Source organism: Notamacropus eugenii, chromosome 2, assembly GCF_028372415.1.
Source record: "Notamacropus eugenii isolate mMacEug1 chromosome 2, mMacEug1.pri_v2, whole genome shotgun sequence".
NCBI classification, from domain to species: Eukaryota; Metazoa; Chordata; class Mammalia; order Diprotodontia; family Macropodidae; genus Notamacropus; species Notamacropus eugenii.
The window spans coordinates 297971176-297987487 of record NC_092873.1 but is presented as its reverse complement, the minus strand read 5'-3'; the positions used below and the strand labels follow the sequence as shown (position 1 = coordinate 297987487).

Here is a 16312-nt window from a genome sequence, read left to right as displayed (position 1 = left end):
GAGTATGTATATGCATATATATATATATATATATATATATGTCACTTAAATTGGGCATATTAAACATATTGTCTGATTATGTTGAACACTGAAATATTTCACACTGTTGCTGTTGTGGTTGGCACTTTATTTGTTTTCCTTTGCTTCTTAAGTGAATTTTTGTACTGCTTCCCTACTGTTACAATATTTCTCATTATTGCATAGTGTAGCAATTGGTAGCTATATGAATACTTCTGTATTTGTGAGTGAAAATCAAGTGATGACATTATGTTTTTCATATTAGGAAGCTGAAGCTGGAGATAATTCACAAGACTACCCAGAAGAATTTGTGTGATTGATTGCAAGGCTGTAGACACTGACATATGTTAGGCAGCATAGCATGATGTGTAGAGTGCTGAGCTTGGAATCAGGAAGACTCATTTATATTCACCTCTCACACTTGTGACCCTTGAGTGAGTCAATAAATCTATCAACAAGGATGTGTTAAGTCCCTACTATGTTCCAGAAAGTATACTAGGTGCTATGGGGATGTAAGTACAAAAAATAAACAGTCCTTGTTTGCATTGAGCTTAGATTCTAATTGGAGAGTTACATATGAGTGCATATGTATGTATATGCATATACACATATATATACATGCAATCATACTTTTTTACTGGTACAAAATATATACACACACGTATACATACACCTCTCTACACATATACTTGCATACACATATGTATATATTTTTGTATACACACACATATTTGGAAGGAAGTATTTTCTCTTTCAAATTACATTTTATTTACTGTGTGTGTGTGTGAATAAAATGTATGTATATATTTTTTATTTACAGAAAGAAACCTGAGTTTCAGAGAGATTAATGATTTGATATTTCCTATTATCTCCCCCCAACAAGTAGTATCCTCTCTCCCAAATTATATTTCATTTAACTATTTTGTATAATGTATATACCATATATATGTTATATAACATTATAGTACATATAATTTCTTTGTTGCTGTGTGTATATTTTATAATAGAATTTGCTATTGATGATATTCATATGTTATTAATAATTATACAATTATAATAATTATACAGTTACAATAATTATACAAAGTATAAAGTAATTTGGGGGGAGGATACTACCTATTATAGAAAAGCAATCTGGAAATATCAAATCATTAATCTTTCTCACCCTTGGGTTTCTGATTTATAAAATGGGGTAATAATATCTTCTGTCTCACAAGGCAGTTAGAATTAAATGATGTATGTTAAGTGCCAGGCCTAGAGGCCTAAGGGCTACCTGAGTGTTACCTTACCTATCACAGGTCTTCGGCTGGCCAAACCGGATAAACGTATGAGAGAAGAGACTTTCCAGAGTCGAACAAGGGTTAGGCTTTATTCAGGGTCTTGGTTACATGTGCAGGGGGAATTCTTCCTTAGGAGAGAGAAATCTCCCAAGGAGGCAAAGATCTTACAGTAAGAGAATGGAAGTGGAAGTGGGAGTGGGGAGAGAGGGGAGAGGGAAGAAAGAAGAGAGGAGAGAGGGAAGAGGGGCCTTCTGTCCTCTAAGGGCCCCTCAGCGCTAAGAGCGCCTTCAGGCTTTCCTGACCCTACTTAAGCTCTCCTGTGGCATGGTTTGCACCTGAATACCGTGCCTGTTAGACAACAATAGGTGTGCTCAGACCCCGGGCCAATCTCGAGGGCGGGGATGCTCTCTCCCAGCACGTATCCCACCCCACGGAGAAGAGGCGGAGATGCATGAGATAGCCTGGGTCTCACACCTCAATTCCCAGCTGTTCCCTGGGGGGCCTCATGAGAACTCTAAGGTTTACTAGTCCTCACCTTTACCTGCCCGAGACTGTCCACATGGAACTGAGCTTACACCCCCAACAGTTAAGTGCTTTGTAAATCTAAAAGTTCTATAAATGTCATCTATTAAATTTCTTTTATCTATTAAACTGGAATAATCACCTATACTTTTGGAAATCTGACCCTGAACTTGAGAAATATTTATTGCAGTCAGACATGTGTTTTTATTCTTTGATCCTGGCTCTTATTTAGAAGACTGCAATGGTATGGGACTTGATGTGGTGAACACTGCATGATCCTTAAAGAGGAACACCCAGAAGAACCCACCATATCTAGGGCATCCCCTTTCAGTTTCAAATATCTTTCATGAGGAGGATAAACAGCTTTTGCAGTCTCTGTCTTCCCTGCTTTATGCCTTATTTGATGTTAATAACATCATCAATGAGGATCATCAAACAAAATTATCCTTTATATCTTTTAAGGAAATCTTGTATGATTTTGACATGTGCATGGGAAATACTTTTGTTGGAGGAGAACCTTTAAAGTGTCATTTTGTTCTACTTAGTAAAATGTTTTTTAAAACTATTCAGCAAATAGCACAGAGGAGTCTTTTATTCTCTACTGTTTTCAGTCATTTGCATGACTATAATGGTGTGGTTTGCTATTGATTATGATTTGCGAAGGACTGCCTGTACCCTTTACTTTCAAGGGTGCTCTTCAGAGCTGTAAAGATTTTTCTTATAAAATTTTGCCATGTGGGGAAAATAGGTATGTGAGTTAGTAATTATTAATATTTTGACTAATTGTCCCTATAAAAATTATTTTTCCAGGTTTTTGGTTCTTCCCTTTTTTTAAATGTCTTACTATATGATAGATTTAGAGCTGGAAGTAACCTTAGAGACCAAATGGTCCAGAGATTTGTAAGCTGATATCTATAAACTTGTAAAAAAAAATATTGTGATAACTGGATTTCAGTATTATTGGTTTCCTTTATAATCCTATATATTTTATTTTAAAAAAATTCTCAGATTTCACTAAGCTGCAAAAGGGATCCATGACCAAAAAAAGCCTAGCCTAACCCCCTCATAAATTAGGAAACTGAGAATCAATAGAGACTATTTCTATGAATACTTGATTTAATTACTTTTCACCATTTTTATTTTCTGTAGTTCCATTTATACTGCTTCATGTAGCACTTCAGCAACAGCAATGTGAGAGGCCAAATTTGTATAATGAAAAGAGTTTGTTACAGAAGTCTTGAAAAATACTTTTTCATTTCCCATCTATTCATTAGCCTTCTGATTTCAGTCTTTAAGTACACTTGGGCTGGTCTGGATTAATTAGGTTTTTCATTCTGTTTTTCATAAACTTACTTTATCATCCTATGCTGTTTCTCATTATTTTATAAAGCAGTACTGTAAAATCTTCAACCATTCTTAAGATTTTACAAACAGATTTATATGCTAAACTGGTATTGCCCTTGGCTGTCATATCCCTCCTTCTGGTAAGGAGATATAAAGTATTTACTAGCTCAGGCAGTTTCTCAGCTTTTTTTGGTCTCAGCAGAGTGATGTTTGATTAGTCAACTTCCCTGGCAAATGGGTGATATTTTGAATATTTTGAACCACTCAATGTCTGGTCTTTTATCCATTTCTCATTTTTCAGTATTACCAGTTCCTTTATCTTGGTCCTCAGCTTCCCATTTTTATTCTTATAATTTGGTATTGATGTTTATACTTTCTCTAACAAGTTAGTGATCTGAGTGTACACATACAGGTAATTTACATAAGACTCCTACATCAGTTACAGTATCTTCTCTGTTAAAATGTAAATTTTATAAGAGATAGTCAAATAAGTGTCCAAGCAATATTTCTTGTTGCCTTTGGACTTAAAATAAAACCAACTCCTTTATTTTCCCCTCTCAAGAGAAGTTTCAAGCCATCCTTATCTTTAGCTCCAGTTTCCTTTTGTCATATTGTTTATAGTGAGAATATCAAGATTCCTCTAGGAATATGCCTTCTTTTACTTATCACAAGCTAGGATTTACACATTTAAAATTCTAACCATTGTGTTAATGTTTATAGACTTCCTAAAATTATAGAATTCTTAGCACTTTTGCCTCTTTTTACACCTTTCTGTCAGTCAGTGCAAAGACAAGAGAGATTAAGGGTCATTTTGTATTTTGTTTGTTTCATAAGTTGTCTTGACAAAAGAATTAATCACCAAGTAGCCACCCTGTTTTTGATGCGGATAAAAATGGAATTAGTCAAAACTATATGATCCTTAACATCCCATCTTTTTACTGTTTCCTTTAAAGAAGTGACACTTAATTGCACAAAATAGTTGTGATCTGACCAATTCAGAATACAGTTAGAAGGTTAATTACTTTTATCTGAACACTATATTTATATTAACTTTATTAATAGCAACATCACACTACTCACTTACCATACTTCTGGTCAACTAAACCCTCTTGTTCTTTTTCACAAGAATTCTACAAACCAAATGTTCCCCCTTCCTTTATTTGTGCAGTTAATTTATTTAAAACCAAATGCAGAACTTTACATTTATGGCAATTAAATTTCATCTCATTGGTTTTGGTCCAGCAATCCAACTTATTAACATAATATTGAATCCTGCTTCTGCCATCAATCTTAGTAACCATCTCTGCCAGTTTTGTGTCATCTTTGTATTTAACAAACATGCCTTTCATAACTTCATCCAAATCATAAATTAAACTATTGAACAATGCCAGGCCAAAGAAAGAGCTAATTGGTGTGAACATTTGAATTGTAAATTGATTTTAACTTAACCCTTACGAAAACCTAACTGAAAAATTAACTCCCCTAATACAGACATACTTATGTTCACGCACACACACCCACAACATCCTATTTATCAGAAACCCAAGTAATCAAAAAGTTCAAATGATGAGATTTCCTCATAATTCTAAACAGAGGTGAGAGAAAAAAAAACTCAGCCAGGTCCCTTAACTTCTTCCCAGTGTCCCCCCCCCCCCCATCCCCAGCCTGATAACTCTTTTAAGACTAAACGTCACAGAGAAGATACAGATCCGTGTTGATAGAAGTGCATCACTGGAAAGTCCCTATACTGATCAAAGGACTGATTCAAGAAAAGATAAGATAGGCTTATGATGAGAGCTATGAGAAATTCGGAATGTCATTTTGATTTGCTAATGAAAGATTGAATTATATTCATTATAGTTTGTGCTAATCATTTTTTTTGTAATTTTTATGCTTTATAAATTAGTAATTCATGAAAGATATGATAGAAGACTTAATAATTCACATTGGTAATTGTGCTTTTAAGGTTTGCAAAACACTTTACTCATTCTCTCAATCTGAATTTTATAACAACTATTGGAAGTGTGTGCTACAGGTATTATGCCCAGATGAGGAAAGTGATGTGCAGTGAGCTCAAATTGCTTTTCCACATTAACACATTGAGGCTTGTTAGTTGGGTTTAAATTAGACTTCCTCAATAGTCTATCACTCCCTGCACTATCCTGTTTTGTCTCCCTGTTGTCAGAAATACTTACTTTAATGTAAGTTCCCATTCTTGCCTGAATAAACATCTGTGAAGCATATATTATGGAATAGGCATTGTACTAAGTACTGTGGGTTCAAGTAGTTCCTGTCCTCAAGGAGTTTATGGAGGAGAGTATACCTATAGGGAGTGGTGGCTAGAAGTTGTCCTAGGAGTGGTGAGTAATGTCATGTGACAGCTGATTGACATGCCATTGCAGAAGCAATGGTAGCGTTGATTTGATTACTGTTCTTGGAGCACAAGGTAAAAAGGTGTAGGAGAAAAGGAACATGACCAGGGCAAGACATGGTTGGGAGGTTGCCCTCTTCTAGACCTTCTCCAACATACCATTGTCCTTCCTACATAGTGGTGTCCAGAATGGAACACAGTGCTCCAATGGTGGTCTGACTAGGGAAGAGTACAGGGGGACCTTCACAGCCTTTGTCATAGAGCTGTGCCATACATTATACTGGTGACTTATGTTGAAATTGCAGCCAACTAAGATCCCCAGATAATTTTCAGACAGTAAGTAGACATTTATTTAGCCCCTAACGTGTTCCAGGCACTGTGCTGCTAAGTGCTGCTAAAGAAAGACGTAGGACCACTACAGTGTAATGGGGAGTTATCATACAGAAAGCTATATGTACATACAAAAAATATACAGGCTACTTCAGAGATAACTACCAAGAGCATAAGCACTGACGTTAAGAAGGATTTGGAAAATTTAGAAGGTAGAATTTTTAGCAGGGACTTGAAGGAAACAAGGAGGAAGAAAATTCTAGGCACAGGGACAACCAGTGAAAAATGCCTGGAGATAGGGAGTATTTTGTGATACTTTCTAGCCATGTCTCACCTATCTTGTACTTGTGAAAGTATTTTTTTAATCCAAATGTAAGATTTTAATTTTATCCTATTAAGCTAAATTTACCCTATTAAATTTAATTTTGTGAATTATAGCTTAATGTTCATAGTTCTCAGGATCTTTTTAAATATTGATTCTGCTCTCTAATGCAGTGGGCTCCAAAGTAGGGGCTGTGGCTTGACCCCAAAGAAACTATGGTTTGACCTTAGGAGGTATGTGATCAACCAGTAAAGAGTGGGCAAGTAGGTCACATCATTCCCCTTCTTGCCTCCCAAATTCAAGCTCAGTGGTCTATGCTTTTGAAAATCAAGGCATTTATCCATGTCATTACAGGTCTTTAGTCCTTGAAATCAGCTGTTCAACTCCCTGAGTCATCAGTTTCCTCAAATGCCTTGTCTTTACTCCATGTCAAACCCCCCCCCCCCCATAGATATGGTCATTGAATTTTTGACTTCAAAAGCTCTATGTAAATATATAACCTTATATTCTTCCATATCTCCTTCTGCTCTCATTTTTCTTAAAACTATTCTTCATCCTTATTATAACTTGTAGCCCCACACTCTTCCTGGTCTCTTTGTTATCACCTTCATTCTGGCCTCTTCATAGTCTGAACCCTATAGTTGACCAATTCAACTGTTAACCTTAGATCTATTGCCCCACTTTCTGATCATGCCTTACAAAACCCCTTTCTTGTTTTATCTGTTTTCTCCATCTGCTTTCTCCATTTCTACTAGCATAGTACTAAATACCAATAGAAGTCCCTCAGCTGTATTGACTTGGTTCTCTATAAATTCAGGGTTTGATCCCTGACTGAGTTCACACTCTTCTAAACAAATCCCTTTACTCTTCCCTGTGAGACTGTCAGATTCTCTTTAGTGGCTATCCCAAACCTCCTCTTCTCACCTCAAGCTCCCAGTTCCATCTGCCTTCTCTATTTCCTCTCATCAGTACCTCACCTCCTGCTTTACTGAAGACATTGAGGTGGCCCATTGCGATGATTGCGGTTATGTTGCTTATACATAAATCTTTTGTCTTGCTCATCAAATTGTAAGCTCCTTGGAAAGGAGGGGCTGTCTTTTGTCTCTTTCTGTATCCCCAGAATTTAGTACAGTGCTTGACACATAGTAGGTGCTTAATAAATGTTTATTGATTGATTATACTTGTTTCCTCAGGGTCTAAGCACATAGAAGCTATTTAATAATTGCTTATTAGTTCAATATTGATCAATCAGCATTGACTGATAGATGTCTTCTAAAACTTGCTATTTTAGTGTTCCCTACCTGCCACTTGATATTAAAAATAATATAAAAGACAATTAAAATTAGATTGAATATAAATGATTAAATTTTATGTTAAAATATAAAATAATTCTTTTAAATTAGAGCAAAGAATTTGATTATCTCTAGTCATTCATTTTTCCTAACAAAGTCAAATAATAGTTAGATCTTAAGTGTATTACATCAACGTGTAGTAAAAGCTACTATTTAATAGCCAGTTTAGATGTAGTAATATCTCTAATAAATGAACATTTTAATAGTGATACTGAGTGCTTTTCTAAAGTAAAAGCTTTTTTATGTTATCAAATTACATACTTCTATAGGAGGCCTACACAACTTGTGAGCCGCAGGTTGTACAGGCTTGTTCTGTAGTAATCATTAAACATTATTGACTGCTTATTGTGGACAGAGCCTAGTGCTGCTTAGGTGTTGGGGATGGAAGCTCAATTCCATGTGGACAGTCTTGGGCGGGTAAAGGTGGGAACTTCTAAATCTTAGAGTTCTCATGAGGCCCCCCATGAAATACCAGGGAATCAAGGAGTGAGACCGAGCTATCTCGTGTATTTCCGCCTCTTCCCGTGAGAAACGTGATGGGAGGAGCATTCCCGCCCTCGAGACTGTCCTGGATCTGGGCACACCTATTGTTATCTAACAGGCACGGTATTCAGGTGCAAACTACACGGCCTGAGAGCTTAATTAGGGTCAGGAAAGCCTGAAAGCTCTTAGCGCGGGAGGGGCCCTTACAGGACAGAAGGCCTCTTCCCTCTTTCCTCTCTTCGCTCTCCCCTCCCCCTCTCTCCCCACTTACACTTCTACTTCCAATCTCTTACCGTAAGATCTTTGCCTCCTTGGGAGATTTCTCTCTCCCTCCTAAGGAAGAGCTCCCCCTGCACATGTAACCAGGACCCTGAATAAAGCCTAACCCTTGTTCAACTCCGGAAAGTCTCTTCTCTCATACGTTTATCCGGTTTGGCCAACCGAAGACCTGGGACAGGTAAGGTAAGACTCGGGTAGCCCTCAGGCCTCTAGGCCTGGCACTTAGGCACTGTGGGAACATATAAATGAACCCAAGTGATTGAGACACGTGAATTGCCAGTGACGCTTGGAGTTGCAATTGTGAACACAGATGGAGTTAGTTTTAGAAAATAACATAAGAAGCCATAGAAGAATTTTGGGTCTAGAGAGAAAAAGGAAAATTCCATCAGGAGGAGTACTTTCTGCAGTGGTATAGAGATGAGGGATTTTAGGTCATATTTATGAGGCAAAGTAGAGGCAGTACCCCAGGACAAGGTAGCTTAGTGTACATGCACTAAATGAATTGTTCCAAGATATTGATCACCCCAGAAATGACTTCCTTGCATGGGCTATTTTCATAAAAAGAATCAAAATGTTTTCCATCATCAGATCTTTTTGAGATGTTTATGAAATTAGATGAAACAGAGTTTTAAGAAATCAGTTAAACTACATGATATTCAGTCAGTCTATCAACAAGTATTTATTAAGTGCTACTTGGCAGGCCCTGTGCCAAGCATTGGAGATACAAAGAAAGGCAAAAACAGCCCATGCTTTCAAGGAGCTTACAGTCTAATAGGGGAAATACCGTCCAGCAGTGTAAATATGTAATGGCTGATCACAGTTTTGATACAGACAACAGAAAACATAAAATAGGATTTGACGTTCTGTCCACAAAGACAATGATCTTTTCTATGTGTTGAGAATATGTAGACACACCTTAGAGATCCTTCACATAGCCCCATTTTAGTATATCTTAAAGCTCTTTGGCTTTCAGGCATCACTGTTAGTAAGGATAGGGATGGGGGATGGGATGGGAACCTATGATTTCATTTGTATTGGTAACTCCTAGGTTAAAAAGCTCCTTTGCCAGTACAAGTCAGCAGCTTCTTAGAGAGTTTCTAAGGATACTGAGAGGGTCAGTGTTTGGTCCAGGGTCACTCAGACAGCATATGTCTGGTGTAGGACTTGAACCTAGGTCTTTCTGACCCTGAGTCCAGCTCTCCATCCACTGTGCTGTGTTCCTTCCATGATAATAATAACGACAGCATTTGTATAGTGCTTTAAGGTCTGCAAAGCACTTTACATATATTCTTACTATATCTTTACAACAGCCCTGTGAGGTAAGTGCTGTTATTATCCCCATTTTACATATAAAGAAAGGGAGGGATAGAAAGGTTAAAATGATTTGCCCAGCTCTTTTGTGTCCGAATCAGGATTTGAACTCAGGTCTTTCTCACTTCAAGATCTGCATTCTACGCACTGTGCCACTTTGATGTTCTGTTTGAGATATCTGCTGGACTTCAGGGTTGAGTTATTCAAGAGGTAGTTGAAGATGCATAATTGTATCTCAGAAGAGAGACTTGAATGACAGATTGATAAATTGATCTAGGAATAATCTGCCTAGAGATGATAATTGAACCCATGAATGGTGATGAGATCACTAAGTTAGACATTTTAGAGTGAAAAAAAGAGACCTAGGCAGAACATAGAGAGGAGCAAACATCCAGGAAAAGTTGGTGACCAACAGTATCAGATGTGGAAAATAAAGAGAATCAAGATTGAGGAGGGAAAAACCATTAGATTTAGCATTAAACTCTAGAGCTCATTTCAAGCTATATAAGCTGTATAAATGCTTTCATTATTTACCCCCATACTTTCTTCTTTCTGGTATTTAAAGCCATTCATAATGTGGCCCCTCTCTTTCCTTTCAGTTCTTCCTACACCTTACTCTCTTTCACATACACTTTGTTCCAGCTACACTGTCTTGCTTAGATTTCCTCACACATGACAGAACTCCATCCTTCATTTTCGTACATTTACATTGACTATCCCCCATACCAGAGATGCCATGTCCCCTCAGTTCTGCCTCTTAATTTCCCTGTCTTTCTTCAAGACTTAAATGAAGCCCCATTTTCTGCAAGAGGCCTTTCCCTGTCTCCCAAACTACTAATGCCTTCTTTTAGATTACCTTTCATCAATTCTGTTTATATCCTGTCTGGACCTTATTTAAATGTTGTGGAATACATGTTTAGAATATGTGCCTCTTGAGAACAGGAACTGTTTTTTGCTTTTCTTTGTTTCCTCAGAACTTAGGGGAACATGTTTCCATGCCAGGAACATGGTTGTTATTCTTCAGTTATTCGGTCATGTCCAACGTTGTGACCTCCACTGTGTCACAAAATCTGTCCAACCTCGTATTAGTTGCTTCCATGACACTACCTATCTCATCCTCTGCCATCCCTTTTTCCTTTTGCCTTCAATCTTTCCCAACGTCAAGGTCTTTTCCAATGACTACTGTCTTCTTCGGAACGTAATATGCACTTTCTTAAGAAATGCATGTTGACTGATAGACTAGTAGTTGAGGGTATCAAGAAAGAATTGATATAGGTCATAACACTTGAGGTGAGTCTTGTAAAAACCCAAGGATTCCACAAGACAGAGATGAAAAGAATATGCCTTCTAGTACGAGGGGCAGTCAATGTGAAGACACAGAAAGAGGAGGAGCACAATGTATAAGGAAAAACAAATAAGCCAATATGGCTTGTCCATAGAGTGTGGAGGGGAGAAATGTGTAGAGAGACTGGAAAAGTAGGAAGGGGCTGGGTTGTCAAGAATTGTAAGTGTCAGGTAGAGGAGTTTCTACTTTATTAGAGAGGCAACAGGGAATCAGTGGAGTTTATTGAGTGGGTATGGAGAGAGAGTCTTGACGGAGAGCAGTCAAACAGGAAGCTACCTAGTAATCTAGGCAAGAAGTAATAATGTCCTGGATTAGGTTGGTGCTGTTAGAGTGGAGGGAAGGGGCTACATGGGAGAGATTTTGTCAAGGTAGAAACAAGATTTGACAGCTAATTAGATATGTGGAGTGGAGGTGCCAAGTCAAAAATTGCAATTAAGTTGTGACTCTGGGTGACATGAAGGATGCTGGTGCCCTAGCATGAATAAGGAAGGTTGGAAAAGAGACAGATTTGGTTACAAAAATGAGTTTTCTTTTGGACACATTGAGTTTGAAACACAGGACATCCAGTTACATACAGTTTGAAATGTCCAATAGTGGGTAATGCATACCTAAGATGGAATCATTGAATGTGTAGATCTGGTAATTATGTACATAAAGATAATTAACCCAGGGAAGAGGATCAGATGAACAAATGGAAGAATATAGAAAGGACTGAGCCAGGGGTACACTCACAGTTAGTTGTCATGACATACATTATGCTCTATAACAGAGTATATTGAGGAACAGTCAGGAAAAGAACAAGGAGTGGGTAAGGTCAGATAGTAGGGAATATCCAGGAGGAGAGGGTAGTCATTACTGTTAAATACTAGAGGTTGGGAAGGATGAAAGTTGACAGGAGGCCAGTAGAGAAGCTAACTTAGTTATTATTGGTAACTTTGAAGAGAACAGCTTCAGTTTAGTGATGAGGTTGGAAACCAGACTACAGACAGCTTAGAAGTGAGTGAGGAGAGGAAATGGGTCCAGAGGAGTTTGTCTCGAGAAAGTTTGTCTCAATGATAATTTGCAGAATTTAGTGAATGTTTTATAAGGTTTGGAGAGACTTAGGCACATTTGTAGGTAATTGAAAAGGAACAAGTAGATAGAGAAAAAAGGGTGGGATATATGATAGTGCAGGTAGTGTGCTTGAGTAGTTGGAAGGGTACATGAAGAGTAATTAATCTTAGTGAAAAGGACCAATTCGTCATCAAAGACTGGAATTTTTAACTTAGTTCAGAATTATTATAGAAAATAAAGTAAGAGGTGGAAAGACAGTAAAATAGTAAACACATTGTTATTTTATTTCTTCTTTTTCTAATCTCCAGTCAATTCTACCCCAAAAGAAATTTCAACCCAGAGATAATATGTTGTAGGCTTTAGCTAAGATAAAGAGGTGGAAGTAGTAAATGCCTAATGAAAAAAGGTTGAGGATATTGGACTTTTGGTTCCTCTAATAACAGGGATTTCAATCTGGGCATCATGAAAGGACTAGAAAATAAGTAGTCGGTTGGCATGGCTTTGAACTGAGGAGGAAAGAAAGTACTGAAAGTTCAGAAGTGGCAGAAAGGGGAGAAGTGGTTCGTGGGGCAGCATATATTATTAATAGGGAGAGAGGAAACTAAAGGTTATGATGTAAGTTAGAAGTTATAGCAAGAGTTTGGAAGTCAGCTAACTCCAGAGCTCCATTTAAAGCACTGATGCAACAGACCCTTGTGTTATGGAAAGCCTGACTGGCTGAGAATTCCTTCAGCTCCTGGTGGAAGAGGAGTGGGCCATTTTATTTGTAACTATAACATTTTTATACAACAGTATTTAAAGAGCAGAAGTAAACTTTTTTTTCTGTTAAGATATACTTATTCACCATCATAGAAAACCATTTATATATATGTATATATACATATATATATTTATACATTATATATGTACACACATATAAAGAGTATTCCATGATACATTCTAAATAGATGCATGACCTAAAAAATTCTAATGGAAACATCACATAGCTATGGGTGAGGCATGTTTCTTAACCAAAGAAGAGATAGACAAAATTAAGAAAGACAAAATAGATAATTTTAATTATGTGAAACTGAAAAGCTTCTGCACAGACAAAATTAATGCATTGTAGGATAAGAATGGAAATGGTCAAAAAGAGAAAAAATATCTTTGTGTCAAGTTTCTCTGATAAGGGTTTGTTATGCAAGTTATAGGAGTATGTCTATGCGTGTTAACAGTCATTTCCCAATAGTTAAGTGCTCAAAGGGTATGAATGAACAGTTCTAAGAGTTTCAAAGTATTTACAGTCACATGAAAGAATGCTTGATGTTATGGAATCATAGAACACTAAAACACTTTTGGTGAAGCTTTGAAATGATACAGCTGTTTTGGAGTTATGCAAATAAGGTGACTGAAATATCCATGCCCTTTGAATTAGAGGTTTTGTTATACCCCAAGGAAGTCATCAACACAGACAGTCTCTGTATGCCAAAATTTATAGTAAGAACTACAGTAATGTAAATTCAAAGAACTGTGCACCCAAAATTTAAAAGTAAATTTAACAATGTTTAAAAAAAAGTGTGTTCTATCCATTTGTCAAATGGGCTTAACTGAAACATCCACAGGTAAAGTGATTTTTGCTTAGGGTCACATGATTACATCCAAAGTTGGGACTTGGTCTCTTGACTTTGGCTGTGTTCTTTGACTGTAACCAATGCCTGGAATGCTCTCCCACCTCACTTCTCATCCCCAACTCCTAGTTTCACTTGTTTCCTTCAAGACTCATTTCAGATTCCCTTTTCGAGAAGGCCTTCCCAGACACTCCCTCACACTCTCTTATTCTCCTCTAAGATTACCTTCCATTTGCTCTGTATATCTTATATATACATAGATATTTTCATGTTTCCCCCTCCAAAATTTGAGATCTTTGAGATCAGAATCCATGTTTTTGCTTTTCTTTGTATCCCAAGTGTTTAGCACAGATCCTGGTATATAGTAAGTGTCTAATAAATGCTTATTAACTGGCTGATTATGGCTGCCTCTTCTTGGCTCAGTTCTAATATCCTCAATTTAGGGGTCTTTACTCATACATATTTTTTTTTAACCTTACCTACCTAGGTACAATTTTAAAAATTAGACCTGTTTTTATCTTTCTAAAATTTTCATCTGGGTTATGATTGATTTTACCTGATGTTCTTAAAGAAAAGGAAGTGTTACTAATTTAATTTTTTTTCTTTCCTATCAAATAGGTATCAACATGGTTTTTTACCACCTTTTCTGTCTCAGGACTAAAGGATAAAATCCACCATGTGGACAGCCTCCACCAGCTATTTGCTGCCATATCCCCAGAACAGATTGACTTTCCACCCTTTGTTCTTGAATATGATGCCAGGGTAAGACATTAGAGAATACTTTTTATCCTCATAGAATTTAGATTCAAGTCCCTCATTTTATGTATGAGACAACTGAGGCCCAGAGAGATTTAGTGACTTACCTAAGACCACACAGTTAATAGAAGACCCTAAGTCAATTAGTCAATTATGTTATAACAGGAGAGACATCTATAAATTAGAATGTACACAATAAACACAGACTAGATGGAAGGCAGCCATTGAGAGGAAGGCATTAGTGGTGGAAGAAGTGGGGAAGGAAGGTCCAAGAAGAAAGAGCTGCTGGATGAGGTAAGCCAGGGAGTCTGAAGAGTCAGAGGTGAGAGTGAAGCCTTCATGTGTAATGGCCAGAGCAGAGACCTGGATGTAGGAGACAGCTACCAGTGCTCCAGGGCAGCAGACTTGTGACTTGCTTGGAAGACATTAGATTGTGAGCAGAAGGAGCCAAGGTGTGAAGACTGTTGAATGCCATTTTAACTACAGAGTGGCTTCATTTATGTGGCATAGATAGTATATATGTTACTCTTTGAATCTTCTTTTTTCATGTTTTCCCGTTTTCCTCTGAATTCTTCATATTCATCTTTTGTTACAGAATAATTTTTCTTATACTAAAATTCCAAAATGTGTTCATCTATTCCCCAATTGTTGAGCTCATGATTTATTTCTAACATTTTATTCTAAATAGTGCTACTGTGAGCCTTTTCATATGGATAGTTTCCTTCCCTCCCCCTTTTCCATAACTACTTTGTGCCATAAACCTAATATTGAGACCACTGGGCCAAAAGAATAAAACAGTTTCTGCAATTTTTGTTTTATATGTTGCCATACAAAACAGAACAGTTTTTAGCTCCACCAGCAATGAACTAGCAAGCCTATTTTCCAATAGCCATGCCAATATTGAATTTTTTCCATCTTTTACAATATTTGCCTGTTTTTTGAATGTCAAGTAGTATAGTTATTTTAATTTATAGTTCTTGATTATTAACCATTTAGAACACTTCCAGATACTTGTTGATTGTTTCTTCTTTTGAAAACTGCTTGCTTATTGTATCCTTTGGCCACTTACACATTGAGGAATAGCTCTTAATCTTATAGATTTGTTTCGATTTCTGTCTTTCATCAGAACTTTTTAATGCCTACTTTATACTTTTTCTTCTGTGTTTCTTCTGGCTGTATTGCTTTTATTTCTACAAAAGCTTTTTTAAGTCATTGGAATAATTTATTTCTTCTGTATTATGATTTATTAAAAGATATCTTTTTCTGGAGAATTTTTTGTAAGAGTGAACAGGATCAGTTGTTGGTCATATTAGGGTAGTGTCAGTATAAAGTGCCTTGGGAGTGCCAGCCACTGTGCTCAGCTCCAGCAACTCAAAGAGAGGTTAAAGACCATTCCTGCTCTGAAGGTGCTCACAATCTGATGAGAGACAACATGCAAATGACTATGTACAGACAAGCTATATACAGGATAAATTGGAAATAATCAGCAGAGATGAGGAGGGAGAGCGTTCTAGGCATGGGGGACAGACAGTGAAAATGCCCAGAGTTGGGAAATGTCTTGTTTGAGGAACAGCAAGGAGGCCAATGTCCTTGGACTGAAGCTTGGTAGGGTGGAGGAGTTAGGTAAGGTATAAGAAGTCTGGAAAGGTAGGGGTGGACTTTATGAATCCTTGAAGGCCAAAAAGAGGCTTTTATATTTGATCCTGGAGTAACAGGAAACCACTGGAGTTTGTTGAGTAAGAGGGTAACATGGACCTTCACTTAGGAATATCATTTTGACAGCTGAATGGAGGATGGCATAGAGTAGGAAGAAATGAGGCAGACAGACCCACCAGCAGGCTATTGCAGTAGTTCCAAGTGTGAGATAATGAGGGCCAACACCAGGGTGGAGGCAGTGTCAGAGGAGACAAGAGAAAATATGTGAGAAATGTCCTGAACG

General features: G+C 37.3%; 1 protein-coding gene across 7 annotated transcripts in view; it reads left to right on the top strand.

The window, feature by feature from the left end:
- The window catches only part of GDAP2 (ganglioside induced differentiation associated protein 2), a 70718-nt gene that overhangs the window by 38882 nt on the left and 15524 nt on the right, over positions 1–16312 (top strand). For 5 of the 7 annotated variants that reach the window (XM_072644511.1, XM_072644512.1, XM_072644509.1 and 2 more), the window contains exon 13: positions 14236–14379. In XM_072644511.1, coding sequence (XP_072500612.1) covers positions 14236–14379 — 144 coding nt within the window. Of the gene's footprint in view, positions 1–283; positions 12078–14235; positions 14380–16312 lie in introns of those variants that run through there. The other 2 variants (XM_072644515.1, XM_072644514.1) reach the window with 1 other exon arrangement.